General features: G+C 39.6%; 1 protein-coding gene across 1 annotated transcript in view; it reads left to right on the top strand.

Moving 5' to 3' along the window:
• Nucleotides 1-19,769, top strand: part of MYH15 (myosin heavy chain 15) — a 148,120-nt gene that overhangs the window by 38,820 nt on the left and 89,531 nt on the right. The window contains 9 exon segments of the mRNA XM_028110549.2: nucleotides 967-1,110; nucleotides 1,708-1,878; nucleotides 8,916-9,092; nucleotides 10,157-10,240; nucleotides 10,242-10,290; nucleotides 13,306-13,373; nucleotides 14,206-14,293; nucleotides 17,191-17,308; nucleotides 18,193-18,316. Coding sequence (XP_027966350.2) covers nucleotides 967-1,110; nucleotides 1,708-1,878; nucleotides 8,916-9,092; nucleotides 10,157-10,240; nucleotides 10,242-10,290; nucleotides 13,306-13,373; nucleotides 14,206-14,293; nucleotides 17,191-17,308; nucleotides 18,193-18,316 — 1,023 coding nt within the window.

Raw genomic sequence — 19,769 nt, 5'->3', positions numbered from 1 at the left:
AATGTCTAGCTGAAATCCACTCCTACTTGGAGTCGGTCAGAAACCCGCTACTCCAGTGGCACCTTTACATCACGGAAGTGGCATCTGCATTTATACGGCATTAGCCAGCCCAGAGGCTGGAGCTCTCCCCATTAGGTTACATTAGAGCCTTTGCCACATACCTCCAGGGGCGGGAAATGCAGCCTGAGTTTTACAGTAGGAGAATCTGAGATTGATGCGCTAAATTGCCATTCTCCACATAGGGAGTTGAGAGCAACCCTGGGAACTGATAGAATAAAGAATGTGGAAGCTGAGGCTAGAAAGAACCTTCAAACACATTCAGGTGAGGAGATCTGCCATCCAGAGAGCTTAGGCCACTTGCCAAAGGTTATACAATTTATTAGCAGCAACGACAGCAGTGGAACAAGGGCTGGGCATTCCAGATCCCTAACCTGCTCTACCAGTATTTTGCAAACTTCATGGTGCACAGGAATCTGCAGGGGATCGTGTTAGGGTACTGGTTCAGATTCATAGGTCTGGGACTGGAGGCCGAGATGCTGAGGGTTGGCATCTTTAACATGCTCCCGGGCGGTGCTGATGCTACAGGTCTTAGGACCACTCTTCGAATAGCAAGTCTTTAGAATGCATTACCACTCTCCACCCCCCAACTCCCGCCCCGGAAAGTTGGTCCTTTGATAATAGGAACATGATTTCTCTCACAGGACTGTCTGGTAAGGAGGCACCAGGCTGGTTTGCCTCCACGTTTCTTCTCCTCTCCTCCTCCCTTTCCTCCTTTCCTTGCTTCCTTCTCCCTTTCTTCTCATTGTAGTAAATTTCCTCTCCTGTAGCATCTCAGCAGCACACTAGAGCTACAGAAAGTCAATAGATAGATCCCAATTTTACTAGAAGGTAGCTGCTGATAGAAAATACCCAGGATTAAAATGCACACTGCTGACAGATGTGGAGTGCTTGCAATGTGATTTCCAGGTGACCTATGCTGTTGGTGCCCTGTCCAAGTCAATATATGAAAGGATGTTTAAGTGGCTGGTAATCAACAGGGTGCTGGATGCCAAGCTGTCAAGGCAATTCTTCACTGGCATTCTTGACATCACTGGTCTCGAAATCCTTGATGTAAGTATATCGGGTTAGAATGAAGTCAACGCGTATTTATAAGGAGATCAGAAAATGTGGATTGAACGTCAGAAAATGTAGTCAAAGTATGATGAGCTTCATTCTGTGAAAACTTAAGCCACTCTGGTTGGAAAAGAGCTATTATTAATATTAAAAATAACAATAATTATAATAATGGAATTAAAAATTAATTCAGCCTTAAAGTTAAATAGAAATAAAAGAAACTTTATGATTTTGAATTTTGATATAATTACATGTTATTGTCATAATTTTTAGTTTGCAGGTATATTTGAAGGAGGTAAGAATTCAATTGAGGATTCGTTACTTGTTGGGTCTATTTGCCATCAGACTGACTGTGGTTATGATATTCTCTCTACATTTTTCCAAATGGACTTCAGTTTTATTTTATTTTTCATTGAGATGTATTTGACAATTAAAAAATGTATATGTTTAAGGTATACAACTTGCTGGCTTGGCACATATTTGCATTGTGAAATAATCACAGTCAAGTTAATTAACATACCTATCACCTCAAGTGGTTACCATTCGCTCAATTTTACTTTTATCTCTTCTTCCTACCTAATCATGTCTTTGAAGTATAACAACCTTGAGCAACTCTGCATTAATTTTACCAATGAAAAATTGCAACAGTTCTTTAATCAGCACATGTTTTTTCTGGAGCAAGAGGAGTATATGAAAGAAGACTTTGACTGGGTGCCCATTGACTTTGGTCTGGATTTACAAACCTGCATAGATCTCGTTGAGAAGGTAATGCATGTTTTTCTCCTTGTTCATTCTGATTTAAGGAGAATCGTACCTGCTTGCCATATTGATCTGTATTAGGACTCGGGCTCTGTCAGGGGATGGGAAACGGGGCAGGAGAGCTCTGCGCGTTCTCTCTTAATGAGCTTTGTGTGCAGCACCCGTGGCAACGGAACTAAAGCCTCGTGTCAGTTACCCTACTCCATCATCTCCCCCCAGACTCTCGCTGCTCCTTTGCTGCTTATGCATGGCCTCCACTGTTAATTCGTGAGGAAACTTGTCGAGATTAAAAATGGTCATGCTCTTGACTGGAAAAACACAGAGCTGAAAATATGAGCACTGTAGGGCCCGGCTGATTTAACATAAGGTGAATGAGTAGACCCAGAGCAGCTTAACGAAATTTGGCAAATTAGCATGCAAACAAACAACTGTCATAAATCCTCAAGGCACTACCTTGCAGGGTGTAGTTTGTTCATTTAATTGGACAAGTACCAGTTAGCTTAAGTAATCTATGACAATACTTCATGGCTTATTAGTAAATTAGCTGCAGTGTATGGTTTCTGAATTCAGTGATGTTCCTGTACTTTGAAATCTTTCTGTGCGCTCTGGGAAAGATTAATGGGGTTTGCCAGGGGGATCGAGGATAGTGTTTTCTGTGGCTTTGTCCATGGGAGCATGCGTGGCAGCATGTCTTGCTATAACCGTGGATTGCCGTGAATTCTGGAGCCAGGTCTGGAAGGCCAATGCCTAGTGCCTTTAATGTTCTGAATGCTCTCTTTGGCTAAGTGGTTACATCTGATTCTCAACAGCCTGGTCAGGAAGGAGCTAGGGTGCCCAACCTCTCACTGTCTTTGCGGGCCTCAGTTTTCATTGATCAGTGTCCCATCAACTTTATTTATTAGGCTGTAGATGAAACAACATCTTCCTCGAAAATAGCTATTACTCTTAACAGGAATGGATGTCACATTGATTTTATTTATTCTATAGCCAGTGAACTTCATAGAGGGAGGACAGGCTGATTAAAAAAATAATAATAATGCTAATGAACCAAACTCTGAGCTGATTAAAAATAATAATAATAATGGCCCAACCATGATTTTTTTGTAAATGTTTGTTGGCATTATTCAAGCTGAGAAATGAAACTAAAGAACTAGAGGGACAGATTTAGCTTTTGGCAACTGTCCCCTGTAGTATCTGCTTACTGGGATTATGGTGAGATACCATTTTCGGGCAGGAAGATGGGGCATAGACATTATTCAGAATCAGATAGGTCTGTGAACGTTACTGATTTTTAGTTGATCTGAAGCCCATTGCCTCATTTGTGCCAGTCTCGGTGATGCCAAATAACACACTAGCAACATGGATGTAATTTCCTGTTGCATTTTCTACTGATACGGTAAAATGAGAAAAAACAAAAACAAAAAAACCCTGACCAGATGATAGAAAGAAAAGATAAGTCTTTGGTTTCCTATGAATGATTTCAAAGTATTCAGGTCAGGCAAATGAGGAATAATAAAACCTTTCTTGACGTGATTCTATATTTTGAAAAGACCCGTTGAGCTAGTTCAAGCTACGTGAAGAAAATTTGTTGTAAATATTAATGACCAAACTTACTCCTTGAAATAGAATGAATCATGAGAAGTTTTCCAAATTCAAAAGAACTGAAATACATCAATATGTACAAAATGCCTTAGAGCATGCATCTGTGTGTGTATATAAGGAAGAGGGATTTTCATGCATAAAAGTTTCAAATTTTTATGTTTACAAAAATGTTTGTCAAACTAAAAAAAAAATGTATTTTAACACCACCTTTAACTGTTAATTTGGTCGTCAAGCATACAGTGACCTTCTCTCTATATATGCAGTGAACAAATCTATTATAGGATTAGCTCACACTTATTTCATTACTTGAAATACTCTCATTTGTTTAGAACTCGAGCGTCGATAATTTACATGTTAAAGTATTAATGTATGACTGCATATTTATGGTTTTGCATAGGTATAGGTTTTGCCTAGGTACATATATTTATGGTTTTGCATAGGTATTGCATTAGACAAATACATCCAAAATTATACATTAAAACCTTGTTGTTCCTATCATTGCAGTCACCTTGAGAGGCTGCCTCCATTTTCCAATAATTCAGCCCTTTTGCTAAAAGTTCCTCATATGACAGGGATTTGGATAAGGTTTTAGAACATAACCAGCTGTGAGAGAAAAGTAGCTGCAATACTGATCATCTTACCAGTTTTTAACTTTAAACTGTATTATCTAGCGTGGTCATATTTTTTTACCTTATTTCCCTGACTTGTCCCAAATAAATTTTTATTGTTCCTCTACAGTGATACTGTTTCTAAAACAACTTAAATCCTGGTAGCTTCTTGGCAGTTAATACGAGTTGTTGCCTCCCAAGTGGGATTCTTTGGGTATGCTAAGTCTGGTTTTCTTATTATAGAATGAATCCCATTAATATCGAGTTCTCTCTGGTACACCCATGAGTATTTCCTTGAAACACGTCTCTCCAAGCTTTCGGTTACAACTCTTTCTGCCTGACTACTGCCCACAGCAAAGCAGCCCAGATCCCAAAGCTCAAACCTGGATGTCTTAGTGCTTACCTGTCAATCAATTATGGAACAGAACTTTGCTGGGGACCTACATTCAGTCCCCTCGGAACCTACTATGCTAAGGCCTATGAGAAATGCGAACCAGAGGCGTCATTCCATCACGGAGGAACATAGCATATCATCGGAAAGGCATCTTCCTAGGACCAAAACTTTTACTTTTTTTTTTAATTAAACAAATGAGTAAATTTATTTAGCAACTACTTGTTTTTATCCCTTCCTTGTTACCTCATTGGTGAGGGAGGGTTTCCTGCCGTGGGGTGTTGAGATGGCTGAACATAGGACACCTGACCCTGGACAAATGAGGTTGACAACAGTTTACTGGTCACATACACTCACAGCCTGGGGGAGGAGGACCCTAGATACCTTGCAGGGCCATGTGGCGGTTGCACTCCTGAGCACAGGGAATAAGAGGGGCTATGGGAGGCGGGTTTTATAGTGAGAATAGGGTGAGGTGACCATTGTTTCTCAAGGGAGGATGTGATTGGCTCGTTTGAATAATTCCGAAGGCTGATAGGGATCCGAAACCCATCTCTCAAGGATAAAGGCACTGGGCCTAGTCCCATCATGAGGACGGTTGTTTGGCGAGGGGACCTCAACCACGGAGCACAATGTGGAAGGGAACTTGTGATTAGGTCACCCTGAGGCCTTCCCCAGTTTTCCCCAGATGTCAAGGCACATGTGATGCTGGGCCTTAATTTTAGGTCTAATGCCACACTACTGTGTTCTAAGACTTTGAATTAAGTGCTGCAGAAAACTTAAGCAGTTGTTATAAGTAGCACTTGCCCTTAGGAAGTATGCAGTCAAGTAGGAGATTTGTAAGTCTAATCAGTGTAAAAATATGTCTCTGTATAAATGCAGGAAAGGCACAAAGGCCCACAGAACTCAGAAGAGCTGAAGTCACCTCTGCCTGTGGGAATCTAGGAAGAACCGGTAGGAAAGGGTGTAAAATTTCAGCTGGTTCTTAAGCCATGATTATGATTTTAGCAGGTGAAGAGAGGAAGATAGTGAGCAGGTGGAAGGACTGGCAAGAGCAAAGGCATAGGGGTAAGTAGGGGCAAAGGCCGCGTTCCAAAATGTTAGGTAGTCTAGTAGCGCATAGGATACACAGAAAGAAGTAGCTGGACGAAAAGAAAGGAGGGCCAGGTTGGGAAGAGATGCTAAGTAGTTTATACCTTACGTTTCGGCAGCGGGGAGGCAAAGAGGGCTTCTGTGCTGGGTAACGTAGCAGTTAGAGCAGCTCGCGTTTATTCTGTGGGTTTATGTCTAGGGTCTGGAACAGGAGGAAAGGCTAATAATATTAAGGCAGTCAGGGAGCTGTATAGCAGTCCAGGTGAGAAGGGAGGGGGTCCTGAATCCGGACAACAGAAATGGAAATAGTAAGAATGTGACAGACATAAAAGGAGGGAAGGCAGGATCAATAATACTTGAGGAGGGAGAGGTTAGAGCCCTAAGGTTCTGAGTCAGGGCAATGGACTCAAACCATTTACTGTGCCATAGAGGACATTTGATGCTACAGGGCAGGACATAATTCCTTTTTTTCCTGACCTATTTGGAAATTAATTTGCTGGAGGTCCTCATATTTATTAGAAGCTTTATATCTCCTGAGGAATGGAAAAAATGGAGAAGACCCTGAAAAAATAGTGTTTTTCCCCCCTCCTCAGTGGTTAGGTTGTTCCATTTCGAGCTATGACATATACTTGCTTGACATAAAGCTTCCCAAAATGGAAGTTGGCTTTATTAGATTCCTGACATGATGGCAGCCCTCATGTATGGAAGGTGACCATTTGAGATGGGGGCTCCCTCCATGTGAGGGATTGCCACAACCCTGTTGTTAACAGACACCATCCCAGGAGATGCTTACATTTTTAAATGATTTAGTCCAGTTTTCACTGAGGGTTGACTGTATGTATGTAGGAAAATCTGTGGTGCAGGATGGAATCCATGCCTCCCAAACCTTATGCTAGTGAATCAACTATTTAGTTTATCAGATTCTCCCTCCTCCTCCTCATACTCCTCCGTGTTACTTTGCCAAGAACCCACAAGGTCAGTGCCACCAGGAGCAAGACAGTTTTTGGTTTCACTTAGAATATTTTGTTCTCATTTAGAGCACTTCGCATATTCACTCACTGCATCATTCCCCACTGAGATGCTTGGGAGGAAAGAAGATGTCCCAGAACTCTATAGTACAAGAACTAGTAATGAAAAGTTGTTAATTATGTTTTCTATAAAGCACAGGTTTTAAGTCTGTGAGAACATACAAAAGAGGTAGAAAACCATAGTCCATATATTACAATGGTAGACTTAGGTGGATCAAAAATATGATCTTTAGGGACTGCTGGGTGGCACAGTCAGTTAAGCATGTGCCTCCCACTCAGGTCATGATCCTGCGGTCCTGGGATGGAGCCCCAAATGGAGTTGGGCTCCCTGCTTAGCAGGGAGTCTTCTTCTCCCTCTCCCTCCACCTCTCCCCCAGTTCATGCATGCTCTCTCTTTCTCAAATAAATAAAATCTTTAAAAAATTATAACCTTTAAATATTTGATGATCCACTACTTTGACGAATTAGAACCATTTGTATGGCTCCAGTGGAGTAATTTAGAACAAATTCTAAACTACAAACAAATTTTCTTTTAATATATCACCCATCCAGAGCCTTGACTGGGAGTTGGTGTGTTCTCTCTCCGTGGAAACACTTAAGCATTCGCTAGCCAGCTTTTCAGAAGGAAATTATGAAGAGAATTCAAGGAACTTTTAGGTGGGTTGCACCAGACCTTTAATGTCCCTCCCAAGACTGGGAGTCTATGATTCTTAGGTACAAAATGTTGGTAGAAAATCATGAGATCTGTGCTGTTGGGCTAAGGGTTAATGTTGTATCTCAGAATTCTCTGACATTTTCTCTATACCTTTGTTTTATCTACTTTGTTGTACACATAGGTACATGTTTTGCCTTCTTGGTTAGATGCTCTGGAGCCACAACTCATATATAACCCAAAGTGTCTGGCACAGTGACTTACTCATAGAAGGCACTGCAAAATATTCTGTGGAGTAGATTAATAAATATACAAATATATAAATTGATATGCGAATATAAGAATCCTGGATTTCCTTGATTCCCCCTCCCCCAAACCTTTCTCTATGTGTATGTACCTTAAACTGGTTAATGGCAGCATCCATTACCCATTTGCTCAAGCCAAAAACCTGGTCGTCTTTCTTTTTCTTTTGCACCCCACATTCTATCCACCAGCAGGTTGTGACCCCATTTTACTTTCAAGCTAAATCACATTTTGATGACTTCTGACCATCTCTAACACTATCACTAATCCAGACCAAGGGTCAGCAAACTATGGCTCTGTGGGCCAAATCTAGCCTGCAGCCTGTTTTTATAAATACCGTTTTAATATAACATTGTCACACTCCTTGTTTTTACATGTCACCACTTGCTGCTTTGGGGCCTGAACTGGCGGAGTGGATGGCAGAACTGTGGTGGGAACCATGTGGCCTGCAAAGTCTATTTCCTACATGCCCTTTAAAGAAAAATTTGCTGACAGAGGTCATCAGGGTTTCTACCACATATTCTTTTGTTGTTTTGTTTATGCAACCCTTTAGAAATGTAAAAACTGTTATTAGCTCACTGGCTCTTTTATATAGGCCACAGGCAGGAGTTGGCCCACAGGCTCTACTTAGCCAACTTTGCTCTAAACAAATGATCCTTTCAAAGCGAACATCAAATCACAACACTTCCCGTTAAAATCTACAAAGACCTCCCATCACACTTAAAATTCAAATGTCTTAGCATGGCCTGGACAGCCCTTGGGATCCAATACTGCTTACCTCTCTAACTCCATCTTGTACCACGCGCTCAATCTGACTACGTTAGCTCTGTCCACTTTTGCCTCTGGCAGGACCTCAGACTTTCCAAGTGTGCTCCTGCCTCAGGGCCTTTGCACTCATCATTTGTCTGCCAAGAGTACTTGTATACAGATCTCCGGATTTGCTCTTCTGGTTCAGGTCAGAGGGTTTTACTTGACTTTCCCACTAAAATAGCTCCCAGTTGGTCCCCCAGTCAATCTCTATTTCTTTACTTTGTATGATTTCTTCAGGACACTTATGTGGAACTAAACTGTTTATTTTTTGGTTACTTGACTCTTGTCTTTCTACTCCATTAGAATGTAATCACTCTGAGGACAGGCACTTTGTATATGCTGCTCATGGCTACACTGGCCGCTCCTACAGGTGTCCAGCACCTACTAGGTATTTAATAAATATTTGTTGAATGGACAATTGACTAGTTATATGTAGTGAATCTTCTTTCCCCTTGTCAACTGATTAGGTTCCTGGAATAAGAGTTTACACTCATGCCTTTATAGAAACTATTGTGTCCTGGTGTTTTCTTTCATCTGCTGTTCATATGTATCTCCAACAGCCAATGGGTATCTTTTCCATCCTCAAAGAGGAATGTGTGTTTCCTCAGGCTACAGATGTAACTTTCAAGACCAAACTTTTTGACAACCATTTTGGGAAGTCGGTTTATTTCCAGAAGCCCAAGCCTGATAATAAGAGATATGAAGCTCACTTTGAGCTTGTCCATTATGCAGGAGCAGTAAGTTATCTCTAGACCCTCAGCCCTGAATTCTCCTGACTCTGTTTCAAATGCATTCAGTCAAAGTCCCTAGATGATATATAAGTAAAGTTTAGCTTAAATGAAGAGATGAACAAAAGAAATCTCAGTTCCAGAAAAAAAGTTGGCATAGCCTTTTAGCACTTAGGAAATGAAATACCCATCCTATAATAGTATTCCATGTGCACAAAGGTTAGAAATCTTAAAATAGACTCTGTCATCTCAACTCAAAGTAAGTCAGCTTCAGAAAGTCATGGAGATCATCAAAGTCATGGGTTTTTCCATATTTGTCCTTCCTTTTAACTTAACATTGTGTGAATGAGTGATTTCAACTGATCTTTTTATTGAAGTTTTTTTTTTTTTTTTTTAATTCTCTCATAAAGAAATAGTCTCTGTGAAGTAATGGCCTCCAAACTATGGCTGACAAAGGTTTCTAATGACTCTCCATGCCTCTCCTCATTTCCCCACGGGTGTGTGTGTTGCCCCTTTTTTTCTGCTTTTCTGCTTCTAGTCAGTGATTCTGGATGAAACAGAAAGAGAATTGATAAAGGATAAAATAATATTTCATCCTAAAAATGACCTGCCAACTGTACACAGATATGCTTGTAATTGTCTTCTTTCATATCCTTGAATATTAATTATAATGATATTTACAGTAAAATATCATTATAATTGCTAATTTTTTTGAACGTTCAGTGTGTGTCAGAGACAATTAGGTTATTTCATCCATTCTTGCCAGCGAGGGAGAGCTGATGTGAATTGTTTCTGCTGGAAATACCATTTAATTCTTTGTCCCTCTCCTTCCCTAGCTATCCCTCTCCCTTCTCGCCCCTTCTCTTCCTTTCCACAGCGTAAAGTGGTAAAGCCTGAAAATCTCTTCGGGTTACACAATGGACTCCTGGAGTATTATTCAGTACTGTTACCTCAAACCAATTTAAAGTTAAAGGACCCATACAATTTATGATTTTTTTAAAGTAATTCACAATTTGCTATGTTAATTTATGCACTCTCTTCTTTTGTTACCTGAACTGCATGCCTTTCTAAAGGTGCCTTATAACATTAGTGGCTGACTTGAAAAGAACAAAGACCTTCTTAATGAAACAGTTGTGGCTGTATTGCAGAAGTCATCTGAACAGACTCCTGGCAAACCTTTTTGAAAATCACATCCGTATTGACAGTGGTGAGTTGAACAGTCTTCCCTAATTTTTTAGCCTCAGAATGGAACCCATGGCTGCCTTACCACTTACAAAAACCCTTGCCTCTTTCCTGCGATATCTGTGTCTGCTCCCTGTGCTCCGAGTCATCCCCTCTTATTAGCCTTCTGTCCCAGGGCTGGCAGTTCTTCAGGGAAACGGTGCTCTAAGACAGATGTATTTCAAGGAGCCTGCTCCGGTCTGCTTTTAGCTTCTACTCAACCCCACTGCAAAGTGGGAGCAGCAAACCGTATTTTGATAAATGATTTTGGGGAAATAACAATTCTCTTTAATCTATATTCCCCAAGTATCTTGGGTTTCTCCTTCACAGTGCTTTTGTGTTATAGTAATTTGGGGTTATGATAAGCTTCATGAAGGCAGCGATTATGCCTGATTTTTTAAATTGTAGCCTCAAGCATGTAGCAAATACCTGTTTTGCAGGCCCTCCATACATATTTATTGACCAACGAATAACTAATCTTGTTTAGTAGTTTGTAATTTACGAAGCACTTTTAAATATATTATCTTACTCAGTCCCTGCCATGACCCTTTCAGATGCAGATAGAGGGAAATGTCTTCTTATCTTACAGGTGCAATTAGGGAAGAGTTAAGGAGCATCCCCAATTTCACAAATCTGTTAAAGGATAAACTGAAGCATGTTAAAAATTTTAAGCATTTATATGAGCAAAAATTGATTCAAATGGGGGCAGTGTCAAGCCCTCAGGGTTTAAGACTGCTCCACTGACGGAAGCTCAGGGAGATACTTTATAGAGAAAAGGTGGAAGCAAGTAAGGAAGTTATTGATTGGTTGTAGTTTAAAGCCTGCTTGACTGTGATTGGTTGTCCTTAGTGTTTTGATTTTTATAACCCTGGGATATTTACATGCTTAAATTTTGGCTTGCTCTTATAGGCCACTATGGAATTAGAGCCACATCAGTCTAATGGCCTCCTTGTTTAATTAATTTAACAGTAGTAAATGCAAAGGAAGGTAAGAAGCAGGACTTCTGCTTCCTGTCCTGGTGCCTATACCACTCTCACTGTCTTCCAGAAACAAAACAGAGAGATGTGCAGGCTACATGTATTTAGGGCATAATTCAGATTTCTGCACCATGATACAAAGGATTCGAAGATGCTGAGCCCATGTGGCTAACATCAGCCTCACAACGGGACTAATGCTAGCTACAGAGGGAAACTTTTCATGATTCATAGCAAAAGTCACAGATTGGCAGTCTCGGAGCAGAACCTGGCCTTCAGACATGTTTCATTTGGTCCACACGGGTTTAAAAAAAATCAGAAGTTTCCACATACATTTTTGGATTTCCTTTTTCTTTCAAAAAGTGGAAAATGTGGGAAAATAGAATATCTGGCCAGCCTGGGTTCAGATAACTTTGTGACAATGGGGCGAGGTATACCAGCTCTTCTTTAAGGGGTGTATACTCTCATTTCCTAACCTCTTCACCGTCCTGTGATCTCACGCCCAGCTTCAAGTTAACTCCTGGCCCAGGCAAGCTGATTTGGGACTCCTGATTGACATGGTCAGGAAAAGGAGAGAGAATTTGGCGCTTTCTGGCTTCATCAGCACCGATGACATAATTCAGGAGCAGGCCTGAAATCCTGCTGGTCTCCCTCAAGAGGAGGTTGAGAAATGAAGGCTATTGTATTTGGACCCTGATAATCTTCAGGCAGTGCATTTGCCTGATTCTAATGGCTTCTAAAGTGCCCCTTAGCAGTCGGTTAGATAGTGACTCCTTGGCTCCCAGATGGGTCATTCTCTGATCATAAGAGATCAGGCAGCAGTTCAAGCAGAGAGTCAGACAGGGAATCATCTTCAAACTCTTCAGGGTGTCTACTGTGTCCTTAGGAAATAGAAAAGAATAATTGTCCAGAATGTCCCTTTTTTGGTAATTTTTCAAGCACCGCCTGAAAATACTTGCCTCCACGCTTCTCACTCATCCAAACATTAAATTACCCATAATAACCATACTTTCTTCTGGGCAATCCAAGTACTTTAAACCGGAATTATAATTTCTTAAAAAAATTAATAATGGAAGGTAGTAGTATTCCCTTTTCATAGGTGGAGAAACTGAAGTACTAAGAGGTCCAGTGATTGACTTGGAGGGCCTGAGGCATGTCAGTAGGACGTTAGTGATTAAGCTTTAGGACATCTGCCCCAGCAGAGGTGTTACTCAGGTGCAGAGAATATTTTGTGTTACAGGTTGACAGCTGGTCCATTTTTTCCTAGGAATTTCGCCATTGTTGTTGTACATCTTTGTGAGTTAGCACCACACAAATGTTTGTAAAACAATTTGGCTTAGCATAGACCCTTTTGCTTCAAGAAAATGGAAATAGATTTTTTTTATAAATTATGAAAGTGATGTGCGAGTGTTGTCAAAAGCACAGACAATATGGAAAAATAAAAAGAGAAACATAAAAGCTCCCTATCATTCTATGCAGAGTGATAGCAATTGTTAACACTTTGGCATATGCTCCTCCCAATATTTTTTATGTATATAGTCACTAATAATACAACTACACTGAGAAACACGTATATGTACTCAGGATCATAACACACGAACTTTTTTAACATTACTTTTTCTCTTAAAATAACTCCTAGGAATCTTTCCATGTCAATTATATGGATCCTCCTCATCATTTTAAAAGGCCACAGTATTCCATTGTATACATACTTTTTCATAATTTAACTAGTCAATCTCCTATTGATAGACATTTGCTTTGATAACTAATTTTTGTTTAGTTTAGTTTTTTTTTTTTTTTTGCAGTGACTAAACAATGCTACAGCAAGTATCTTTGCACAGTTGCCCGACTATTTCCTTAAGGAAGAGCACTAGAAATAGACATTTGTGTTGAGACAAATATTTTTAAAGCTTTTTGTAGATATTGCCATATTGCTTCCAGAGCTTGACGAATTTATACTTTCATCAACAGGGTATGGTAATGTGACAAAAAAGAGCTTTTTAAATGCTTTTTTCTTCTTTTTTTAGCTCTACAGTTTGGGGAGAAGAAACACAAGAGAGGAGTTTCATTCCAAACGGTTGCATCTCTGCGTGAAGTAATTTTTAATTGCATCTATTCATATATTAACTGCCTCACAATATGCATATGTTATTACTTATTTGAAATTTCACATCTTCAAATAAGGGAAATGTATCTGAAGTTACCAAGTTGGAAAAGTTGAAGTTTATCTTGATATTAATGGGCTTTAGTGGACGCTGTTGGTGCCCCACCTAGATCCCCGCTATCAGCCCAACACCCATCTTCTAGCTGATGAGAATGGTGGCTGATAACAACTCACAGGTCCCAGAATTGCCATTGGCCAAATGGGAAGCTAAACTATCTCCTTACTCACCCCTCCAGACTCTGACTCTTTTCTTGCCTCAAGGTAGGGACCAACTATGGTGCAATTGGTACATTTGTGCTCAGAGCTCCTGCAGGGATCACATTCAGCTTTGAATCCATATCATTGCTTTTTTTCTTCCCCCACCCTATCCTCCTTCTCAAGTAAATCCCTCAAGTCAGAATCCCCAACTCAGATTCTGCTTCCAGAGAATCTGACCTTAGAAAAACTTTCCATACAGAAAACTTGAGAAACAATTTATGTGTTCAATTCGTTTGATTGCCCAGCCATAAATTATTGCTATCAAATTCAAAACAGGTAGATATGATTCACAACAGAACTGCATCTGTCAAATAAATATTGACTTGCCATGGGAAAGAAATAATGTATGGTTTGGTAAGAGAAGAATGTTTAATTCATTATTTTATTGTTGATATGCATCTTGACTTTATGATTAAGTTGATAGGCTTGGAGACAATTGTGAGGTAGATTGGTGTTTTTAATGATTTGCAAAGTGATTTTGTGTTTGTTATGGTCTCTATGTAAGGAAAACCTAAATAAATTGATGACTAAGCTGAAATCAACAGTACCTCATTTTGTGAGATGCCTAAATCCCAATGTGAACAAAATGCTAGGTAAGAACTGGACTTCTTTGCAGCTTCAGCTCTAGTAGGGCTCCATCTGATAAACGAGGAGGTGATAGGAGGAAATACATTTGATTCAAGATATGTTGAATGTCTTTTTAAGAAAATTTACCAGTTCCTTTTATATAAGGGTAGATTTCAGATAGAAAAATGAAAGTAACTTAAAAGTGAGGTCTTCAGAACCTCAAGATTGCTTTTGAATTGAGATTCGAGTGGACACACAGAAGGAATTCACAAAGCCAAGTCAACTGGGTAACATTAGAATGCTTGATATTACCATTTAAATTCCTCCTTGAATTTCATGCTAAAACCTGGATGAGCTTCTATGCCATTGTCTACAAGGGCAAAGTACAATAAAAGGGATTAGATAATCGATGGAGGAATTAAGGTAGATGTTTCAGCATAAAGGAAATTATTTTGTCTGAATTATCTAAATTGACCATAAAAACAGTTCCTAAATCCATTTCTAATTTTTAAGAACTCCCTCTAGCCTTCCTTGCCAATACTAATATCTTCCCCTCCCTAGCAGCACCCATCTCTCCAGTTATATACTTCTGAGCAGTGGATAGTTTTTTTTTTTTTTTTAAGGTTTCTTCCCCCACCCCCCACAGCAGTTTTATTGAGATATAATTGGCATACAGCACTACAGTATAAATTTAAGGTATACAGCATAATGACTTGACTTATATATATATATCGTGAAATGATTACCAAGTTTAGTAAACATCCATTATCTCACACTGATAATTTTCTTCCTTGTGATAAGAATTTAGGATTGACTCTCTTAACTTTATTATCTTGATGCTTAACTTTTCAAGTATACCATACAACAGTGTTAATTATACTCATCATGTTGTATATTGCATCCCTACTACTTACTTATCTTATGACTGGAAGTCTGTGCCTTGTGACCACCTTGGTCCAATTTCCCCTCCCTCCCCTACCTCCTATTTCTGATAACCTCAAATCCACAAATCTAATCTCTTTTTCTATGTTTGTTTTTAGGTTCCACATATAAACAAGATCATACAGTATTTGTATTTCTCTGCCTATTTCTCTTAGCATAATGACCTCAAGGTCCATCCATGCTGTTGCATATGGTGGGACTTTCTCCTTTTTTATGACTGAATAATATTCCATTGTGTATATATGTATGTGGGGGGGGGGGCTGTGTGCACACACACACACATACATCTTCTTTATCCACTCTTCTGTCTCTAAACACTTAGGTTGTTTGCATGTCTTGGCTATTGTACTGGACACTTTTTTGATGAATAGATGGTGGTAGGTGGGTGGTAGTGAATTATTTTTTGTTTTTAATTGCCAAACCAAAGTTTTTACAGATATTAACTACATGGACTGTTTTCCATACATCATGGGTTTGAAGATTCTCAGACTTCTTTTTGGAAGCCTCTGACCCTCCCCCCTCTCATGCTCTCTCTTTCTTTCATTACAGGCTTCCATAAAACTTGGTCAGAGGCTGTCAGCTTCAAAGTTGTGTAGATGATACACACTTATGTCTTCAGAGCACTAATCACCCTTGGAATATATAGCTAGCCAGATGCTGCTGATTCTAATTTCTGAGGTTCTGTAATATCGTGCATTTTTATTAACCTCCTGTAATTAGGACCCTAATCTTGACAGCCTGTGACCTATTTTGGGAAAGTGTGATACTAAACAATGATGCTGCAGTTTGGGTTTTTGCAACACAAACACTTCATGTTCATTGACGCTGTATGTTTTTGCCTCATTGTTTCTTATCAGCTGGGTTTCTAGATGCATCTAGGGACACTGCTTCCATTTGGCAAGAAATCTAATTAGCTGCCTCTATTTTGGAGCAATTCTGTTACCTATTAGAGTTGTCTCCCATTAAGTCAGCTCTGATTTCAGCAGTTGATTTTTTTTTTTTAAGTCATAAGACAAAGTCCTAAGAAAAGCTGCATGATCTAATCAAGACAGTTTTTCATATGTACTTAAAGGGAATGAGCATCTTTGATCTTTTGGGGTCATAGAGTTCCACTTGTTCTCCTTCTTATAGATCATCTGTTTCTGTCTATGAAAGGGATTGGAGTAAAGGAATATGGGTATATGGCTTACAGTTTATTTCTGTGACCCTGTACATAGGCAGAGATTCATCTCATTTCCGTTTTTCTTATAATACTCTTGTAGGGCTTTTGTGTTAGGAAGAACGCTACTTGGCTTCTTCCAGAAGATTTGCGGAAAGCCAGACACAGTGGCTCCTTGGAAGGTTTTTCAAAGGCTTGTCTCAGATTGCAGCTGCAGCTCTAGTAGGGCTCCATCTGATAAACGAGGAGGTGATAAGATGATGCTTATGCTATAGAACAAAACTTAGGTGCTGTCAAGATAATAAGGAGAGAATGTAGGCTGGGATGTGACCAAGTCCTTTGTAAGGCAAAAGAGTAAACAGAATTTTGTGGCTGTGCTCATCTTCTTTCTTTGTATTCTCCCATTCTTGTAATCCCTTCCCCTTTCTACTTGGAGGTGGCAGTTCCCTTTTGTGTTCTTATACCACTCACTAGCTGGTTTTCAGCCAGAGAAAAGATGTAATACCAGCTATTTATAATCCTAACAAAAATGTATTCTTTTTCATCTTCTAGGTGTATTTGCTTATAAAATTTGACAAACCATGGATTAAAGGGTTCATTCTGTGTTAAAGGAATTTCAGGCAAATCCTTTTTGGAGACTTGCATGATAGGATGGGTACTGTGAATGCCATCAGGCTGGGAGTGAGTGAACTCCTATTACCTATTACATTAAAGAACACCAAAATAAACTTTTTTTAAATCACAAGATGCACCAATTAGGACAAGATCTTGGGTAGTAGTAGTTCTTTTGGACACAGACTGAGAGCGACCCTTTTTCTTCAGGTGTATTGGACCCTTACTTGCTTCTGCAGCAGCTGCATTGTAATGGTATCTTAGAAGGAACCAGGATATGCTGTGAAGGTTTTCGGAACCAAATGCTGTATGCTGATTTTAAACAAAGGTAAAAAAAATACATCACAGGATCTGAGGAGCCCAAGGCAGCCCATTCTATTTTCCTCTCTTTCTGAGTATTTAGGCATGTGTTGTTTGTTTGGTTGATGAGCTCCAGACTACGGATCGATGTGTTTCGGTGGTGGTGAGATATATGATGACAGAGTTCCATTATTACTTCCTCTTAAATCCAACATCCCTGTAGCTGTAATATCCTTAAATCTCTATTAACGGATAATAGACCCACATATAGAAGAAATATATACAGAAGAAAGACATGGAGGCTGAATTGAATTTCTGAAATGTTGTATGTACTTAATCGTAGTTGCCTTCCAAGGAGGCTGTTGCTGTACTAGCAAGCCTGTGATAGAACGGAAGCCAACAGGGTGTGTGGCAGGAGTCAGATATTTCTGCTTCCTATTGGCTGAATCCCAAAAGTATAAATTATAGGTCATCAAGCAAATTTGAGCAAAGTATGGTAGTGAAGAAAGAGTACCTGCCTCAGGATTAAGAAGCCTATTTCTAGTTCTCTGCCAGCTCACCACCAGGGTGAAGAAATCTTGGACGTTCAGTTATCTTATCTGTACGATAGAGATACTTAAGCCTGCCTCTTTCCCTCCCCTTGCTTCCCAATCTCTCCTCCCCTCCCTAATTGAGCAGAGAATCAAATGATGTTGTCTCTGAAGTACTATGAGGAGTACAAACTATATGCCAAAGTAAGGGATTACTGCTTGTATCCTCATTATTTTTGCCAAGAGTTTTGTGAAAATCGAACATATTGATAGGAGAGGTACAAGTCTGTACCTCCTTTACCTCGCTTGTTCAAATTATTCTTTATTTGAATCATATGACCTCTCTGACCCCAGGATTTATTCTTTATCTATTTTAAATTAGGTACTGCATTCTGAACCCAAGGGCATTTCCAAAGAGTAAGTTTGTAAGCAGCAGAAAAGCGGCTGAGGAATTACTTGGCTCATTGGAGATAGACCATATCCAGTACCACTTTGGAATCACTAAGGTAACCAGAAAACTAGGAAGAATGCATTTGGAGAAGAGTGGGAAGAAGAGTGTGTATCTTAAAATACCCATGAAAGTGCAATGATAAGGCATTCTATAGTTCTTGTGACCACAAATAACACAAATAGAGCTCAGTTGAAAGTGGAGACTTCAACGCTATTTGAGAGAAAACTCAGTGCTTCTTAAACCTCAGTCTTGACTACATTTACATTTTTATAATTATTCATCTAAGTAAGTTTGTGCCAAGATATAAAATATTGAATCAACCTTAGTGTGCTAAAAAATGTGCATAGACATCAGAGCTAGAGAAAGGTAAATCAACTTACTGGAATGAACTGCTTCTCTGTGTGTAAACAGATTCATCCACAAGTACTCTTTTAGGGAATTAATTCTAAAAGACTGTATGAGTAATTAAAAGTGTTAAGGTCAACCCCACTATCCAAAAATTTAATCCACAGTTAAGTTCCTTAAATGTGGTTTGCTAAATTCTGCTTTGTCTTAGATGATTTTGATATGATCCACATATTATGGGAAACTTCTAGTAGATTTGGTTTGATTTGATAGTCAACATCAGGTTGTTCCTAACTGACATCCATAGAAGGACCAAATTATTAGAAAGAGAATTGGAGGGCCTAGGGTGAAAAGCTCACAGAAAAAGGAACCCATAGGGCATGATTATAAAATGTTATTTGACTGCCACATTTTGAGTACCTGAGAATCTGTTTCTGGTGTTTGTTGTTTCTGCTGATTTCCTCTACTGGTCCCTTGTTTCCCTGTGGGCTTAGTTATTTTTGCTGTATACTACTAATCTAGACTAGGACTAGCATAAGGCAAGAGAGCCTCCCAAGGCACAAAGTTTAAGAAGGTACTCATTATCAGGGTTATGTAAGTACTGACTTACACAGCCCTAAAAGTGAGTGCTTCCTTCAAATTTGTGCCTGACCCCTCACTCACCTCATCTTGGCCATTACTAATAGTTCTTGAAAAAGTATTTGTGTGAATTCTTTATTGCCTAAGACAAAGTCACTTTCTCTAGAGAAGAGAGCAGCAAACTTTGGCCTAAGGGCTAGTTCCATAGCCTATTTTTAATATGGCCCATTAGTTAAAAATGGTTTGACATTTTAAAATGGTTGTTTTTTAAAAAGAAGGAAAAGGTGGAGGAAGAAGAAGAGGAGGAGATGAAGATTCTGTACATCTGTGAAAATTGTATGTGATCTGTAAAGCCCACAAATATTTTCTGTCTGGTCTTTTACAGAAAATTTGTAGGGGCACCTGGGTGGCTCAGTCAGTTGAGCGTCTGCCTTTGGCTTGGGTCATGATGCCTTGGCGGGAAGCCTGCTTCTCCGTCTCCCATTCCCCGTGCTTGTGTTCCCTCTCTCGCTGTGTCTCTCTCTGTCAAATAAATAAATAAAATCTTAAAAAGAAAAGAAAAGTTTGTAGACCCCTATCTGGCA

This window comes from Eumetopias jubatus, unplaced genomic scaffold, assembly GCF_037043125.1.
Source record: "Eumetopias jubatus isolate StellerSeaLion01/CBP00866 unplaced genomic scaffold, mEumJub1_p1.0 scaffold_1, whole genome shotgun sequence".
NCBI lineage: Eukaryota > Metazoa > Chordata > Mammalia > Carnivora > Otariidae > Eumetopias > Eumetopias jubatus.
This window is presented reverse-complemented; position numbering and strand designations above follow the sequence as displayed.